This window comes from Spea bombifrons, chromosome 11 (genome assembly GCF_027358695.1).
Source record: "Spea bombifrons isolate aSpeBom1 chromosome 11, aSpeBom1.2.pri, whole genome shotgun sequence".
Taxonomy (NCBI): domain Eukaryota; kingdom Metazoa; phylum Chordata; class Amphibia; order Anura; family Pelobatidae; genus Spea; species Spea bombifrons.
In genome coordinates, this window is record NC_071097.1 from 27441763 (window position 1) to 27461396 (window position 19634).

The window sequence follows — 19634 nt, forward strand, 5'->3', positions numbered from 1 at the left end:
ATCAATGCCATATTATTTATTAGCTGGAACTGGGGCTCTCGGTGCCTGGTTGGCGTTGGAGGTCATGCCCCAAGCTGAATTCACAAGCAAGGCAATAGCTTCTTGGCAGCTTAAGTGTGCTGCTCACCTTGCATTGCCTGGATTTCAATAAGAACCAATACATCTACTTTACAATAACGTGGTGGTTGGGGATGATGGGAATTGTAGTCAGAAAGCCAAAGGATTGGCAGGTCACCCAGCCGAAATGAAGTTGGCAATGATTTACTTTGAAGAGGTTATTTAGTGTTTCTTTAGCCTTTTCAGACAGCTCTATGGCTCATTGATCCCTAAATATCCTTATTTTAATACATTATATGAGTTACGCAGTGGGACAAAGCCTCTCATATTTCACATCGAGCAGCATCCATGGATTTGTCACTGACTTTTTCATTCTCCAAGAGAGGCACTTAAAATGTTCAGATGAAGGATGACTCCCTTGGATCGGGAAGAAGCGGCACATCCTATGGAACGCTCCTTTTAGGTATTCATTCTTGCTGTAAAAACATACAAAAAGCGAGTGCAATAAGGTAATGAAATAAGGGATAAGGTTATGGCATGTCCCCTTCAACAAAAAAGGCAGTTCTTTAAAAAAAAGCCCTACGTAAAGCCCAGCATCTCTGTTCTGTACATTTTCTATGGGTATTATTTACAAAAAAATATATCTCAAATTGTCTCATATTGTCCTCATCAACATATCAGGTTGATCCTATGAACAAAGGCAGTCCAGAACCAGTGCGTAAGGTAACATCCCACTACACAAGAAAACCAACAACCCCAGACATATATTTCAGACTTCTTTGGCCTCCTGAGTGCGGTATGCTCAGTATTCCTTTAGCCACAAATGAGTAAGGAGGTCCATGTCACTTGAGACCAAGTCAACCAAGAGCAGACAGCGACTTTATAGCCTGTCTTCAGAATACCCTGAAGAGTCATTGTATGGGGGGATCTCTTGGGGTTCTCCTAAAGTGTAATGGTGAGTCCAGACATGGTCCTGGAGCAATACAAAAACAAGAAAAAAAAAAGACGCCTCTTCAGCATGTGCTCTACTAGCTCATTCATGAAAATGTAGTCAATAAAATGCATGTGTCATTGGAACAACGTATTTATTTGTTTCACTAATTTCAACCAAAAAGCACCAGAATTGGAACAACATATCTGCCAGGGTTACAGAAGACTTTCCCGTTAATATTATGTTGAAATCTTTCTATGTATGAAATCTTTGTTCAGCGTCGTTTTGGGGGTCACTCGTCACACGATAACTAATAATAACTGCTTCTAATTGTAACATTGTTTCCAAAGCGTAATAATAACGGCCAGCATCAAAGCGGCACCAAAGCTGCTTCAGGTGGAAGAGCGTGAAAGCCGGAAGACCACACACTACAGTGGCACCAAAAAATAAAATATATATATTATTAGTATTATTATATTGTTTCATAAAGTGTGATCATATTCTTCAGCGCTGTACAATGCAATATATTTATCTTTTCTCTAATGTAACAAATGGAACCTGAAAATGGATCTGCGGAATTGGATGGTAATGTAAAATTGCAAATATCCATTAAATATAATGGAATAATATCACACTTACAAAAATAGCTTCGTTTTTAATGAAAATATGGAGTGTTAAAATCACACAAAAAAAATATCCGCCAGACAATCTGTGTAGGGTATTGGCTTTCTGTGCCATAATGTAGAAAGTCCCCACATCAATAAACGTATGAGATTGGGGACATGCGCTAAAAGGTTTTGGGACACTTTGTTTATCTGATTTGTGGAATATCAGACTCCGGTGTTCAAAATTCATTATTTTATTGTATTGTATTCCGCAACCGCATAGAATCAAATACATTACCCAGGGGGCATTCCAATTAATAAAGGTGTTACTGTTATATTCCTTTGCAGTAATACAGCATTTAAAGCTTGATTGTTTCCGTATTAATTTTTAGCGAGCCTTACACCTCCTACATTTATAGAAACCACGAGGTTTAGTGCAAATTTATCTTAAAGTACTAGGGCATAAAGATTTCTTTACCTTCATGGTCCTCCGGAAAATTACTCTAGGCTTAAGAGGTAATACCGGCCCCAAAATTGGGCCATGAAGTAATACTGATTAATGTTTATGTATTATATTCTTAATATTACCTATAAAATAATCACGCCAAAGGCAAATCCCGCCTAACATCTGAAAACTTAGTATTTAGTTGAAGACATAGATAAAGAGCTCAGCTCCATACATATAAATCCTGCGCTTCCACTTATTAAGCTCTAACTACAGACATTTATTTCCTTAATATTGATGTTTTAAGAGATCTGCCATTACAAACGGCTCATGAAAAGTGCATATCCAGCAAGCTTCAGGCTTCTTTCACCAGAATGTTTTGCTGCGTTCTCAGGGAGTATAAAGACTTTAGAAGAGTTTGTCGCCATGAAAGAGGTTTTAAATTCGGCCATACGCTTTAAATGTGCACGCACCGGGGAAGTCTCAAGGGTTGGCCATGAGTCTCGGGGGCATTTCTCAGAGGAATGTGATCTCAAGACCAAATAAAGAAACTTTAATATTAATATAATAAACATAACCAGGTCTCCCTTTTTCAATCTGTCTCAGGTCGAACTGAGTTAATAAATTGTGGACTTTCTGAATTAATAAAACGTTCTAATACTCGCGTTCATGGGGGGGCAACAGCCAGGACAGCTATTTTGAGATGTATTGGCTAACATGGCTATCAACAAGAAGGACCATCCATATCTGGCTTACTGGATCTGTGTCACTGACATCTGATCTTGACAGGTCTTAGATTAGTTGCTAAACAAGTCTAAATAGGTCAAAATGTAAGTTGATATTAGTCTTGAATAAGTCACAAGCCCCTTATTAAAAATCATGGCATAGAATCTTATCTCTGAAATTGTGAATATTTTTAGGAGTCACTGCCGGTGAGTTTACTTGCAAAGTAGTTATTGGGTGACACTGGATTTGCCCTGTCGACAACCCAGTGGCCTTAATTTTACTTCCCCTGGAACATTCCTAGCAAACCTAAAAAAAACAATGTTACCAATGGAAACATTTGGAGAACGTCATGCTGTGAGTTGACCACCCCAGTCATGTAATTGGCTCTCTCTACAAACAGGAACAAGGAATGAACCTTCAAAGTGTGGCAGTTGAAAGCAAACAGAGAACCGTGTTTATTTGCGATTTGAGATCACAGCATAATTGGATGTTTGTTGAACGTTTGGGAAATACCTTACAAGGTGCGAAACAACACAAACATTTCAACTATCGATAAATTTAGCTGGTCTAAAGGATGATATAAGGACTGTCTCTGGTAGATGCCAAGCCATTGTGGAATCGAAGCTACGAGGGTCAGACATGAAGGCCTCTACGGTTCTGACTGTTTGTTACTATAGTTTGATGTCATTCAGATTAAGCCAGCCTGAGAAACTCTTCCACAGTCGGGATCATTCAGACATACGAAGCTCTGGTCTCCACCAAGCAGAGCTTGTGTCAGATCTTCTCTCAGCTCAGGTAAATTTTAAATTTAAATCACGGACAAAGGGATGGGGATAAAGAAACGTGTGCCATTGTCTACCAAAAGGACTCAAGTCGGACCAAATTATTCTTTACATTGTTTCCAAAATGCTTTCTTTCCTGCTTTTATAGAGAAATGTGTTTTGTGTAGACCGCTCTCCTGTAGACGTAGACCTTGGACCCCTTAGTTTATAGGAGAACATTATATTAATTAATATAAAACATTAAAACATGTATGCTTGGGAGAATTATTTGATACAACTTTTGTGTATCCTTTCATTATATCTTTTAGCAATATTTATCAAAATATGGCTGGACGGAACCTGTACCTTGGGACCCATCAAGAAGCGGTGATATTGAACCTCTTGAGGACATCAGCAGATTCCAGCAGGGGATACACGATTCAGGACAGGAATTTGCGGAACCTACAAAAACCCCTTTGTTCATCGAGGCCCTCAAAAAGTTCCAGAAACTAAATAACTTGCCGATCACTGGGAAATTAGATGAAGCCACCATAAATGCAATGAATAAGCCACGGTGTGGAGTGCCAGACAACCAAACTACAAAAGCCAGAAGTGCTGAGGCTCAAACGCTATTAAAGTCACCCGGAAACCCAGTTGGATCGTCGGAGAATATGAATATGAGTCCCAACCCTCCTAAAATCCGCAAAAAAAGATTCTTGGATATGCTCATGTATTCAAACAAATATAAGAAAGAACAAGAGGAGCTACAGAAAGCAGGAAAAGCTTTTAGCAAAAAGCTACTGAAATGGCGATTAATTGGAGAGGGGTATAGCAGTCAGCTTTCTATTAATGAGCAGAGATACGTCTTCAGATTAGCCTTTCGGATGTGGAGTGAAGTAATGCCTTTGGATTTTGAAGAAGATAACACTTCCCCTTTCTCGCAAATAGACATCAGACTGGGATTCGGAACAGGTAAAAACAGATATTTTACACTGAGACGCAGGAGGATTTATAATGTGACAGCAGTTGTTCATTCAATAATTCTGTTATTTATTAGACTTTTATTTAGCTTGTATTGCTGGGTCCAGAACACTTCATAGATAAGCAGAGAGTTTTGAGAGTTAACCTTTTGAGCGCTACGATGTAATACAGAGCACATGTGCAAAATAACCTGGGTTATGAAGCCATGAACGACGTTAGCAGCAAAGGTATCTCTTAAAGATGGCGTTCCAATTAAACAGATCCAATCAAATCATTACCTGCATCTTCTTGCATGTTTACATAATTAATTATTTTGGGGAACGGAGTACCAGGAATGCCATTTCTAAACCTGTATTTAGTTACAAAAGTGTTACAGTCAGCAGTGTAAGTGGAACAGAAGCTTTAAGTTGCCATTCTTTCACAGCCTAATGACGCTTTGTCTCCCTCAGGTCGTCATTTGGGATGCACCCGTACGTTTGACGGCTCGGGGCAGGAATTTGCACATGCCTGGTTTCTGGGTGATATTCATTTTGATGATGATGAACATTTTACAGCCCCCAACAGTGACAACGGCATTAGCCTGCTTAAGGTTCGTAACAATGAAATGATATATGCCCTAAGAGGGACTACAATGCTATTCACCGAAACAGTATGTGGGCATTAACAGCTATTTAAACATCTTATTTATTCCCAATGTTTGGAGTTTATATAGTAGGGCTTGTCTTTTGCATGTCTTGCTTCCTCATCTGGGAGCCCAACCTTCATACAATATCTAAAACATTGTAAATCACCTATATTTGTGAACGTTACTCAATAGTGTTTTTGCAACCTGTAGATTCTATCCTTTTTCTAATTTCATCTTAATGAAGACAGCTTTGAGTGAGAACACATAAACTTGTGAACCTGAAGTCCTGGTGCTCAATTCAACTACCTGGCTAAAGCTTAATTGATGTTAGCGGTCGTTGAAAACAAACGGTTTGGGATTCAATCCCTATTTAAACCCAGGTAGCCATCGTGGCTCCTTGCCTGAGACCACTAACATTAAAATAAATAGAAAATTTGCCTACAAGGTTACTTAATAAAGCGTGCAGAGAAGTACTGCAACTTAAAATTCATCTTTGTTTAGACATAATTTCTTGATGACTGTAAAAAGTTGAAATAAACGCCCTAAACATGAGCAGAGAGGCAAACGCGCAGTATACCAATGAGAATGGAACCATTTTGAATGCTAAAAAGCTAAAAAGAAGCTTGTATGCTAATCTAAAGCATACGCCACTGATTGACCAGCTATGTAAAGCCCCGTACTGGCCATCTGGCTGACATCAACACATGCTCACTGTGACATCATCAGGTGGCCACTAGCCTTAAAGTGCTAGGGCTGCTTCGACATCACCAGCTTTTTGGAAAGCTTTTGGGTATACTATTAGCTACAAAAGGGGGTAAGCAGACATCGAAAGAAACATGAGCAAACATTAAATTACCCTCACACTTGGCCACGTCGTCTGTAATGAGATTCTGCTGCGGCCAGGACTTGTACTTAACGTCCGTCAGAAGTTTTACTTTGCTCTTGTTAGACGCACAGCGCTTCGCATGAGAGGATGAGATCCGCTCGCTATGTGCACCTGAGCAGTTAGTAACGGGGATTTGGATTTCTACTTTGGGAGTTAAATTGTTTACTTGGACGATTTAACACGTGGTCTTCATTTTATGAAAAAGTCTTCCTGTTAGATTGAATCATTGAATCAAGCCCCTGGTCTCCAGTGTCTTTGCACAATTACATTTAATGGTTGAATATCGGCTACAGCCTAACAAAATAGAGTGCGAAACTCTCAGAAATGTCCATTACATATTGAGAAGAGTTAGTCTGATTAACAACAGAGGAACTTATTGGATTGTTATCTTTAAAGTACACTGTACATTGCCAATGTATGCCACTGCATGGAAGAATTCTTTATCATGTGGATAAAAAATGATTAACAATCACATTCCCAAAAAATCCAATAGAAAGATTCTCAGCGCTGCCCAGAAAGCAATGAGATAAACCAGTTAAGAGACGTAATATGAGATGAAATTAGTTAAGCTGCTGTCTGTTTGCAGACATTAAACCAAACTTAATTTAGCGCTAGACTGGCCTTAATCTCCTAATCATCACTCTTTAGGAGGACAGTTTCTTTTTCTTTCTTTCTTTCTTTCTTTCTTTCTTTCTTTCTTTCTTTCTTTCTTTCTTTCATAAAGTCTTGTATCAAGGTTACAAAGACACATAAAACCTTTTCAGCTCATACTCTGTTTCCAGCACCCCATTTCCCCAACTAGGCTTTGTTGGGCATGTTTCTCTTCTTAGGTGGTGCCAGCGCCATATATAACAATTGGGCTCATGATTAATGTGCATGGCCTGTAAACTAACGGCTCCGGCTCGTAAGCGCAAAGCACCGATGTATTCTTTATCAATGGGCGTCAGCAGGGTTTTTTTCTGGGAAGGGGGTATCTTCCCCACCTTTCCCCTCTCTCATCCCCAATACCTCCTTACCTTATCCCATTGCCTATGTTTGTTGGCTCATTGAGGGCTTTACAGGTGGGAGGCAAATGTTAGTTACCCATTAATAGGGTATGGGGGGGCAAGTTGACCCTCTTGCCCCCTCTGGACGCTTTTATTAACACGCTCCCTGTTGTTAAATTTGATCTGGTCTTTTAAAGGTTGGTGACTTCTAGGTTAAGGGGCAAACCACTACTAATCCCGCCACCCACAATCATGTAGGCCACAGGCTTTGCCACATTGCAATTCCACTAAAAAAAAAAAAAAAAATTATTATTCAGGTATTCGTGAGGTTTTTCCTGTTCTGTCTCCTGGCACCGGAATCTTCTGTATGAAATGGAATATTACTCTACATAAAACATCGTAAACATAAATATGTGCATTTAAATTGCAGTTAGAGCTTCCATTTAAATGATAATTCATTGAGCAAACTACCATGAAAACACCCAGCAGCGATACATGTTTGCAAAGTGTTTTCCCAGAAATGTACATATTCAGAAAAAGATCTTCAACAAAGATTGTGGCGGGAAGAAGCCCCGGAGACTCGGAAACCCAGCGGGACCCACAGCCAAACCCCGACATTTTTCATGCATTTTGATGGGCCGAGCGCTGCCGGCGAGATTAACTCAAAGTTTATATCAATAGATGTGATTTGAGGAAAGCATTGTCTTCCAATGGAATAAAAAGCATTGTGAAAACCAACGCGTCCGCTACAGAAGTGAAAAGCAGCCTCTGCTCGGGGACGTTATGAGCTGAAGGTATATAAACCTTGTGCTCTTTACCCCTGCCGTCCTCCGCCATCTTGTTACCAAGTGTGTTACCAAATGGCTCTAGTACCGGTCGTTATGGAAACTTTGACTTTATTGTCCACCGCCACCGACAGCGGGCTTTTGTGTAATGTCAATACATCTGGAGACTCTATTCATTTCCTATAAATGGAACTTCAGTATATGTTTCATAAGCATCCCTTCTTACACACAAATGGTTAAAGTGCGTATATTGAGTGTAACACGCTGTCCTTTCTTCTCAATGAACAGGTTGCCGTTCATGAAATTGGCCATGTTCTCGGGCTATCTCACATCCACAGGACTGGATCAATAATGCAGCCCAATTACATCCCCCAAGAATCGGGCTTTGAATTGGACTGGTCTGACAGAAAAGCAATACAAACGCTGTATGGTAAGAACACTTTGTCTGGGGGTACTGGTTTCTGCTCATGTGTATTTTTTATAGTAATAGAGTAGAGCGATTGGAGTTTTTCAAAGCTGTAATGCGTCTGGGACTTCTCCAGGAAAAACAGCAATGAGAAAAATGACTCTCATAATCCTACTTACGCAAACACTCGCCTATCTGTCAGGTACCGCGGCTTGGATTAGTAGATATAGATATATAGAGATATATTTAGAAGGTTCTTTTGGAAATTAGATTGGGGTTGTCCCTGTCCAATATCCCCGACTGTGTAAAATAGTACAAATCCAGTTTTTAGATATTGTTACACTGGTGTATTTTTAGTGCGCTGTGGTGTACATATATTTAAGATATCCATAGATTGTAAGGCTACCTGCTCCCCCATGCCAAACAATAAGGCACATAGATCTAATAAACTTGCGATCGTATTAAGGACTGCGGTGACTGTTATGTATTATTTTTTATTACATAAGTTATGGTGGGTAAAGGTGATGGAATCCCACTTTAATTTAAGGAGTAGTAGAAGTATTATTAAACACTCATCTACAGACACCAGACACCATTTTTCCCTCACAAATCACATGGTGCTGCCTCGACCACAAGGGATTCTGCATGCAAATAAGGTTAACTATTATCCCCTTTGCCTCTTTATCCAATTTATCCACTGATCCCTTGAAAGTAATTGCCCGCTGTACAGGAAGCCTTTAGACAAAACTCGGGTAAGAGATGCAATAGCCAGATCACCACTCATGCAATCTCTTTTTACACTTCTTATTTTACACCAAGAAGGCTCAAGACCCCAGCTTTCTTTCCTATTCATCCAAGCTAGAAAGCTGCATGCAATGGGTCCCTTCCAGCCCTGCATCATCCCAGCCAGGATGATGCAGCCTGGCTAAAGAGTTAATAGGAGCAGCTTTACCACAGAGAACCAGCCAAAAGACATGGTTGAGAAGCTAAACACAGCAATCCCTTAGAGGGCCCTGCTGGTAGCAATCAGCTCATTCCAGACTCTGGCAGCAATAAGGTCAACAATTATCACCTTTGCCTCTATATCCACTTTATACATGGATCCCTTGAAAGTAATTGCCCGCTGCACAAGACAGCCTTTAGACAAGGGATCCATGTATAAAGAGGCAAAGATGATAATTGTTAACCTTATTTGCATGCACCTAGCCAGAATCCCTTGTGGTTGTGGCACCATGAGATGTCTGAGGGAAAAGCCTTCTGGCTTGTTTGGTGTCTGTAGATGAGTGTTTAATAATTCTTCTTCTACCCCTTAAATTTAAGTGGAAGGGTTTCCATTACCTTTACCCACCATAACTTATGTAATCGTATTTCTTGGCTACCCCAAGCCTCGATTCTGCGGAAAAGACAAGCCTTCTGGTGGGTGTTATTTTTTGGTATGGCTGATCCAAAACTCCCAAAATTTCCATTATCCATAAGACTAAACCTTGAGGTGAGGGTCATGACATCATAAAAGCATGTGTTTTTGAGCTAATGCAATAAAAATTCACTCTTTATTAGTATAAAATTTAATTATTTTATACAAAGGCAAGCATAGAGGGATGGGGATGGCAGGTAGGCCACTGGTCACCTCCCAACCATTCTAACCTCTGTGTCCAATGGTCCAGCAAGCGTGCATCCCCCCAACCTCCCTTGTTCTTCAGCCTGTCATTAATGCTTTCCTATTAATGCCAATGGCTACCAGATTAAGAAGCTACTCACCTCTCCATTAATTTATGGGACACCATCAGAGGATGGAAGTGAGCAACATATCCAAGCGTGACACAGATTTATCCTAAATTCAATCACTATAATGTAATTTATATTTTAATGGATAATTTAATGAATATGTTTTTTTGTTTGTTTGTTTTTAGACAGTTTGGTTAAAGAAACGTCCCATTTTGCTTAGGCCCCCAAAATCAGCAAGTGTCTCACACAATGTTGCTGAAGTCAGTCTCCAGTGAGCTCCATAAGTTGCCTGCAATGTAGCCACCTAATTCAGTCACATTAAAACCCAGGATTTAGTGAACATAGTCCTTTACCGATTCTAGAACACTGGGTCTCCTTAAACCGGTCCTCAAGTATCAAGGCCAGTGGCACTGGTTTATTCGGTATCCTCAATGGAATACAGTGGTGCTATCACTGAATCTAGGATGGTTGGTGGTCTTTGAAGACATACTAAAATTACAAACAAACCTGGGTTTATGGAATATTTACTTTAGTAGAACGTGTTCCTACAGTGTTTGTGTTTAGAGGGCTAGGCTTTCCCTCTATTCCTCTCTCTGGTAATAATGTAAGGTAGAATAGGATCCATACGAAGAAGACCACCAACAGCAGTGCCTTGGGTCTAGGGTGACCACATCAGCCATGTTTTCCAGGACACAGGATAATTTGTACATATTGTTGACCAGCCCAATGTGTGGTTACCCTACCCAGGGTCCATGGACTCTCTAAGTTCTTTTAGTTTTTCTTATATGTCTGGCTCTCAAACAATTAAAAAATAGCCACCCATATACCCTTCCTGTAGGCTCTACCTACTCTTCAGGGGCATATGAGGCAGAAAGGACTCTACACAGCTATGCTTAGGGATGGATCACGATTTTCACAGGAGATCCAAACAAATTAATTTAGCAGGCAGGCTGCCCAAGAGAACGGACAGGACTCCTAAGAGTCTAACTAATGCCATGTCCCGTCCGCTTAACCCTTAGCCAAGGTCTTAACCCTTAGCCAAGGTCTATCCTTCAGCATGCAAAGCGTTACCTGCGCAACCCCTATTCTTACTGTAGTAACATAAGGCACAGCATATTTATTTAAATACAAATAGATACAGATTGCACATTATTTGTGACAAATGTTTTAGTTGACTGGGTATCACCAACTGTGAGTAATCATTTCATATTCTTTTCCGGCACAAAATATGTTCACGGCTGAAATGTTAAAAGATTCAGATTATAACAGAAGGTGTTTTAAGGAAAAGTTTTTTTGTTTTTTTCCTGGATTCAAAGTCATGACATATAGATGTAAAAAAAAAAAAAAAAATCTGTGCGGGAAAAAAATATATATAGCGAGTTACATAAGATTTATCAGAAAAGTAACAATCCGTTACCTTGATAAAGCGCTGATGTTTTGCACCTGCGCGATTCTGACACCCGCACGTTTTAACGGTAACACTTCATCTTTCCTAAAATGCTTAACTGGTTTGTGTCATTGCTTTCTGGCCGGCGCTGGGCATCCTTCTATTGGATGTTTTGGAAGAGTAATTTTTAATCATTTTTTTTTCCTAGATAAAGAATTGTTCAATGCGGCGTCTTGCAGACAGAACACGGAACATTAGACAAGTAAATTAGGCCAGCTTTTTTTCTGTGTGTTCTCACATCCAGGTGTCACATTATCATTTTTAGCCTCAGGAGGAATGAAATCTTTATAAAAATCTCTTTTTTTTTTTCTGACACAGCGAGTGAGAATACCCTGCTTCTTCCGTGTCAAATTATACTATGGGATCTGACAAGGTCTTTACAGCAGGCGGCTGGAAAATTGTTATTTCACTTTCAACAGAATTTTCAAAGCAAAAAATTTTCATATGCCATTCTTCTTAGAAAAGTTTTTTTTTATTCCAAGGACTCCACGAACTCTTTTACATATAAAGATCAACCCAAATGTGTACGATTGAAACACGGATTGCTAGGTTGCTGAAAATAAATCTTACATTGCTACATAGTTTGTAAAACGTTTTTTAAAAAGGAATTAAAATTGTTGGCATGATGGACAATGTGTTTCTTATACATGCCCCAGTTAAAGGGATTGTGCCTTGTGGCAAATCTCCCAATGCAGTTCAGGATGGCAGGAAGACTTCTCATCTCTCGGCTATGACTTATTAGCTGGCCAACGATGGCCTACAGAGCTTATTAAGTGATTGCGTATCTGTCTGTCTATGCACTTTAAATCAGAGCTGTCTGGCATTTTATCTTCAAGCACCATGGGTCGTGGCATTATACGCCATGTGCAAGCGGTCAACGACCAACCAGGCATTCATTTGGTACCCCAGTATCCAAATTGAGTATATCTGCACGGATGAGGTGACTCAGCGGGTCAAAGTATTTTAGGCTTACAGGTTTACTTAAATGTTTTTCCAGTAATGTGTGTGGCCGGGTTCCAAGCACAGCTCGCGCTGCTTATGACATAATTGTGTTTCTAATAAAAAAATGTCTTCGTGATCAGCATCTGAGACGGCTACATTTGCCAAGCTCCAAAGTTTAACGTCGCGCCACAGTGCTACCTTCACTTGTTAAAGAGTGAAATTTACTAACAAACAATAAATATTGAAATTTTAATCAATAAGCTACTGGAGATCTTGTAAACAGAACACGTTGACATCCCAAGTCAACCAACTGGAAATTAAAAGTCTGCATACTAATTTAAAAATAATTACAACTGCATTGAATAACGTTGCTTTAGTTCTGCCACCTGAGGTCCTGGCTTTATTTTTAGAATATTTATTTTCGCATATTTGGTCTTTTAAATTCCTTGTACTAAGTAATATTTTGCTCATTTCAATAATTAATCCAAATCCACTCTCTGAGGCAACTCTGTGCCCCATGTGCAACCTGCAGTTCTTCAACACTTAAATAAAAATTGCCTTGACAGATGGTGCAGCTGATTCAGTTTTGCCAGGTATTAAAAATTAAATGTTCTCTCCTTCCAGGTTCATGCGAGGGGCCTTTTGACACAGTCTTTGATTGGGTTCGTATGGAGAGAAACCAATACGGGGAGCTGGTTGTCAGATATAACTCATACTTTTTCAGAAACAGCTGGTATTGGATGTACGAGAACCGGAACAACAGGACCCGCTATGGAGATCCAATCCCTATATCGACGGGATGGCAAGGAATTCCAGTCCAGAACATAGATGCTTTTGTTCATGTCTGGACATGGACAAGAGACTCTAGATACTTTTTTAAAGGTAAAAACACATGTATGGCTTCTAATGCGTAAGGAACAATCCTGGCTATCTACAGATACTGTAGCATCCAGGTGTAATAGATCTAGATAGGTTTAAGATGAAGTATTTATTCCAGTACTGGATCATGTCCCTATACATCTCCACCCCTGACCAACAATGATCAAGGTTGTCCTTTTGCATGCAGTGTGCATCATCTTTGTGCATGATGTTTGGAAATGATGTCATAGTTGGATAGGCCAAAACACTACAGAGGTATGTGCTGGCTTCCATAGTAAAGATAGGCCCATTGCTAGGGAGATGCCTGTAGCTCTACAGCCCCTTGGAGAGCTCAAATGCCCAATAAGTACCACCTCCTTGCTATAGGCTGAGTTGTCCTAGTCCAGAATACGCTGATGCTCTATATGCCTTTTATTGGTAAACATTTCCACTTTAATGAATCTATTTTCCAACAACAAATTGGAGAATGTAGAATTTTTATGTTCTTGGCTGAAATTGAGTTTAGAAACACGTGGATTGTCAGCAAGTTGGTAACAACGGCACATGTTCTAAAGGATAAAAAAAACATTATCAGAAGCACATGGATAGCATGAGGGAAAGAAGACACAGAACAAACAGCATTTAGCCACACGCTGAAACCTCCAATCTATACAAGTGTAACTGTGCGATCTTTCACAATACTTTAAAGCAATATATCCCATCCTAGAGGAGGTCGTCTGTGATATGGATTTAGGGCAATTGTTCAAACCGAACAAATTATGTGAGACATTGGTGGAGAAAAAAGAATTAACAGTTGCTGCAATTATTTTCCCAACAATGTCAATAGATTACAAATAAGTTACTTGTAGAAACTTCACTCTAGCGGCAGGACTGCAGATCTTCTCTTCTGGCTCGTGTAATTAAGATACATATTTAATATTCAGGAACAAGATTTCACTTGTTTAAGATCAGGTTGTACTTTCTGTGGAACAATCAATAAAATTAAAAGACATTAAAATTCGAGAACAGAAAGGTTGGTAATAAACCGTTCCAGCTGGTGATTCTTGTCTATCTGGAAGAAGGATAGTTACATTATATGGTGAAGTAACAACATATGGTACTGAACAAATGTTTATCAAGCATTTGGTAGGAAGAATATCCGCGGTTGGGCATCTTAAAACGTGTTAATATTTTTCTCAGTTCATGGTAGTGACTAGCGGTCCGAGCTCAGGGAAGGATACCTGGAGTTATTGATAAAGAATCCCCAAAAAACTTAAACCGCTAGGCTATGTTCCTCTAAGACAGCTTGATGTCCCAGGTCATAAACGTCAACATCCTTAAATCAAATGCTATTCATAGTTTATTGGCCCAAGATTAACGTTATTTGTGTGGAACGTCTTCTTTAAGGTGCACTTTTCTGGCGCTATGATAGTGAAAATGATAAAGCCTATTCTCAAGACACACAAGGGAGGAGGTATCCCCGGCCGATCTACGAAGCCTTCCCTGGTGTCCCGAGCCCAATCGACACCGCATTTTTTGACAGGAGAACCCAACATATTTACTTCTTCAGGGATGTGCTGGTAAGTTTTTATTTAACTTAATTGAAAAGACACACGTGTTGTGTGACTTAGCCTCTGGTCGTTCGGTGGCACGAACGACAGCTTGAACTCTTTTTGAGGCATTACGGCTGCAGAGCTTTTTGAGAGTGGGTCTCATGTACCAAAAATATAGTTTTACTGATATGTTGCTGACAAGGCTCGAGCAATTCATTCCCATCGTTTTGAGAAGGTGACTTGTGGAAACAGTTTTTAAAATGTAATTCATATTTAGACTTCTACAAACCAGCAAACAGATGCCCAGCAAGCATTGGGCATAAAGGCAGTGACATTTCACGCAATAACCATTCGTATTACCATTAAGTAAACTAATTCCCACAAGAAATGTATTATCACATGGACTTGCTTAAAATGGTGGCGGTGGGGATACCCAACATGACAGAAGACTGTAAAACATTTCTAAAGGTCAATATATACAATTCAAAGGGCATGTAAGTGTGGAATGTCAAAATCCTAACCATTTGAATCAAATATTAAAACTTTTTTTTTCTCCTAGGTTTATGCTTTTGATATCAACAGAAACCAAGTAGCTCCGAGTTTTCCTAAAACAATCACCAGCTTCTTTCCTGCGGTCGTCCCGAACAATCACCCGAAGGGAAGCATTGATGTGGCGTACTACTCGTACATGCATAGCTCGCTCTTTCTGTTCAAAGGAAAAGAATTCTGGAAAGTAGTTAATGAAAAAGAAAGGCGGAATAATCCATCCCTTCCCCTTAATGGATTGCTTCCCAAAAGAGCGATATCCGAGCAGTGGTTTGATATCTGCAATGTTCATACATCGCTTCTGAAAATGTAACTCCAGGCATCCCGTCGGGAACCAAAAGGATTGATAATCCTGCAATAAGAACTGCGACCATATGTTTTAAAAAGACTGTTAACTTTTAAAAGTGAAAAACGTTTAAAATATATATTTATTTTTTAAAAAAAAGAAAAATAATCGGCAATGATGGTTTGCATTGGAAGAGCTGATTTGCCGCAGCAGGTCTAAGTAAGACTGTAATGTAAGATCAGTTAAAGAGGTGATTTCTCTCCAAATTTTTTAAAAATGATTTTAATGCATATTATGGTTCCGGTTCCACGGACTCCAAAGCATTTTACTGCATCCAAATAAGCGCATGAATTCTTAAGGAATTATATAAAAATAAACCTTCTGTCTCATTTACTCCGCCCCTTGGCTGCTGGTACTGAACCTAAGGGGGCATACTTAAGTATGCTTCCTGCACACGTTGGCTCGCACTCTCCTGCTGTTGAAGTTAATGAGAGCCGAGTTCCCATTAAAACGAATACGGGTTGAACATCAATGTTTAGCATACAAGCAATTTGCTGCCGCTTCTGCCTTGACTGCATTGGTAACTCAGCTCTCATTGACTTCAATAGGTCGTCTACAGAGCATGCGCAGGAACTTTACTTCAATATGCTTCCTAGCTTCAGTACAGACAGCCCGGGAGACGAATAATGTAGAATTCTCAGTATCTACTCCAACCAAAGAATGCGTCCACCATTTTTCCTGCAGTAAAACACTTTAGAGTTCATGCAAAACGAACCATTTAAAAAAAAAAAAATTATGAAGATAAGGCTGGAATGGAACTATTCCTAAAAGGCAATCGGTTCTACTGGGTACAATAAACATACAGTTCTAAGGTTCCGGATCTTTTGAGATCCTCGTTCTTTAACAGACAGGAGAGCCGGCCCATTCTATCGTTTCAATAATCCAGCACTTTAAAGCTGCTCCGATTCATATTTATTTAAAAGAAATGCATCGGCACTTTAAAAGTTACCACGACCGCCGACACACTGACTGCATAGTCCTTTATTAGGTATTTATAATTAATGTGTAGCTTTTCCATAACTTTTTCACTGTTTATAAATAAGTATATTTCATTCTACATTATATTTAAAGTTTATGACCGGTTTTCATGACCCATCCTCCATTTCTGAGTGGTACAGCGCCACAAATAACAGTTTACAAGCGTTCCTACCCAAAAGTAGCTAGTAATAATTGTTTATACGCTGAAGACCTACTGCATCGTACATCATGTTTAACGGGAGCCATAAATTTATCTTCCCCCTAAAGCCATTACAAAGTTCCGACAGGTTATTTGGGGTTTGCTTAACAAGCAACATTGTGTCCAAAATCATTATTTTTATTATAAACCAAAAACCGAATCAACCTCGATAAAAAGGGGCTGTTCCACTTACTCTGCTAAATTTAACACATACCGTATTTATCGGCGTATAACACGCACTGGTGTATAACACGCACCCCCATTCTTGAACAAAAAAACTGAACAAAAAAAACTTCATCAGAATCACTGCTATCTGGGAAACCACACACACACAGTAAGACACACACACACTCAGACACACACACCCTAACCCCCCTTCTCAGGATCTCCCCTCTCTCTCCCTAACCCCACCCCGGTCACTTACCTTCAACTCCTGTGTTGGAAGCGTGAGGCGTTTGTCTCGGGTGCCGGCGCTTCACTGCTGAGCGCCGGCACCCGAGACAAACGCCTCACGCTTCCAACACAAGAGTTGAAGCGCTGGGGCAGGCGGCGGCGGCGGCGGAGGCTGAGGCAGGCGGCGCCGGCGGCGGAGGCAGGCGGCAGAGGCTGAGGCAGGCGGCGGCCGCCAGCAGAGGAGTCCTGGATTTCTGTCAGTCAGGGGGGCCCGAGAGTTGCCGAGCGGTCGTCTTCAGCAACCGCTCGGTACCCCTTGGGCCCCCCTGACTGGCAGAACTCCAGGGCCCGGTCGCAGTTGCGACCCCGGTAGTTCCGCCACTGGCTCTAGGATTTATCGGCGTATAACACGCAGGTAGGATTTCAGCTTCAAATTTTAGTTAAAAAAGTGCGTGTTATACGCCGATAAATACGGTAACTAAATATATCACTGAAATCATCATACTTTTTACTGTTAAATACACAAAGCCTTCTCAGAAATAAATCAAATTTAGCCAGATTTTTGCTGGGGACATTTGATCAGGCTGACACAAAATCAGGTTGATTGGCTGCTGCCATAGGACCTAGAAAAAACATTTAAAAACATCTGAACGTACGCGTCAGGCCTTGAAGAGGGTGGACTACAAAAAGCAGAAGACCACCAGGTCCACCCCTGCTGAGAACTAAATAGATGTGGCCACCAAGTGTATCTCCAACACACAAATCACAGTTTGTATCAAACACTTACACACTTATGCGTATTTATTAAACAGGACAAATTAAGGCTGGTGCAGTCTAATCTTAACTATATTACAACTACATGGTGGCTACCAATCCAAGGTTGCCAGAGCCAAGGACAACCGAATAATCTAAAAATAATCACCCAATTATAATAAACGCAGAGCAGAGAAGTTGCTATTAATAAGAGAAAGTACTTTGGCGTTATTAGGATGCCCGAAAATGTCAAAAATTGGATTAGATCTTCAAGCGAAAATGCTGAAGGCTGCACAACGTGTTCTGCAGGCGGTGAGAAAGTTGTTTACCTTGTTGGTTTAAAATAGAGCACAATTTCAGAATATTCCCTCGAGGAATCTCTGTAAACATTGTAAAGATGAACGTGCTTTAATTTCTCGTAAGCCCTTTAAAGTCTGTCCCCGGCTAAGACGGAGCACTTCCCACTATTATCTACCTTGAACGCCTTAAAAGACTACGGATTCTGAGGTAGAATACAAAATATCTGGCAAAAAAAAAATTGAATTTAGGACTTTACCTAAAGTATTAAGTATTTTGTTACATATATAATACGAGTGCTGAGTAGGTGACTGATATAATTAGCAGTCAATCACCTATGCACTATATATGAACCTGTAAAACATCACAATATATATATACACACACATACATACATATACATATACATAGATCATACACACACACACACACACACACACACACACTAACCAAGTGTAACACATGGCCACAGAATCTAAACTGTGTTCAGATAAATCCAAGATCATATAAAGTTCAAGATCCACAAGCTGAAGCCGTGAGATTCCATCTTCGGAAGCTCGGGTCACTGGTTTCATGTCTATAATAGTTAGCTCGGTGTGTTTTAAATTCACTTTGTGAGGAAATCACAGTGAAGGTGACCCGACCTGCACATTACCGATACGTAGAGGACAGCAAAAGAGAAACGCAAAGCTAATCATCTTCACTGTGGCGTGATGCTAATTTATAAGACAAATAACAAAATGAGCATGTTAACACTTCATTACTCGTTATAAAATAAAGGCTCCAACGCCCGCTGAGAACAGCCGGGTCTGCAGACTTTTACTCCTCAGATTCTTTGTTCAGGTGGCCACATTTTGAAGAAACTCTTCTGAACCCCTAACCCAGGAACTTGGCTTTATGGGTGGAAAATCTTTTGAGCTCTTCCACGGACCCCATCAGTTGGTAGAACAACCAAAACAGGGCATCAGAACCTGATGCGATGGCGGACTGGAGTCTACCATAAGAAGTATGAGTGACAATTCAGGACCACCTTAGCCAACTCAATCACACTAGCCAGTTTTCAATGTTTGTATGCAAGCCTTCTCCCAACTGGGGGGATTTCTATTGTACTGGATTCTCAGAAAAAAATATATTTAAAAAACTTTTCATTCATTTCAGTTTTGGGTCACACATTTGCATTTTTCATACTTACAAAGTATTCCACAAAATCAACTTTAAATAACGACACAAACTGATTAAATAAAACGTGTTTTCAAACATTTATTTAATAAATAAAATTATTTGAATGTGCTTCTCACAAAACTATTCACATTTTCAGGTTGTGAAAAAGAACGTAACACTATTTAAAGGAAGCAGAAGATGAGGTGTTTTATCCACATCGCACCATAAAGTGTTGCTGGACA

At 40.0% G+C, this 19634-nt stretch overlaps 2 protein-coding genes across 2 annotated transcripts in view; one reads left to right on the forward strand and one right to left on the reverse strand.

Moving 5' to 3' along the window:
• BCCIP (BRCA2 and CDKN1A interacting protein) overlaps positions 1–19634 on the reverse strand; it is an 88539-nt gene that overhangs the window by 36668 nt on the left and 32237 nt on the right. The window lies entirely within an intron of this gene.
• Positions 3405–15666, forward strand: MMP21 (matrix metallopeptidase 21). The gene is made up of 7 exons (XM_053450943.1): positions 3405–3559; positions 3855–4497; positions 4956–5095; positions 8077–8218; positions 12933–13190; positions 14574–14746; positions 15279–15666. Exons 1-7 carry the CDS (start codon positions 3446–3448, stop codon positions 15576–15578), a joined length of 1770 nt encoding a protein of 589 aa, XP_053306918.1. The 5' UTR covers positions 3405–3445; the 3' UTR covers positions 15579–15666.

Coding starts and splice junctions, on each gene's coding strand:
- MMP21 (XM_053450943.1), top strand. CDS start 3,446: ATGTCATTCAGATTAAGCCAGCCTGAGAAACTCTTCCACAGTCGGGAT. Junction 4,498..4,955: donor CAGACTGGGATTCGGAACAG/GTAAAAACAGAT, acceptor TGTCTCCCTCAG/GTCGTCATTTGGGATGCACC. Junction 13,191..14,573: donor CTCTAGATACTTTTTTAAAG/GTAAAAACACAT, acceptor GTCTTCTTTAAG/GTGCACTTTTCTGGCGCTAT.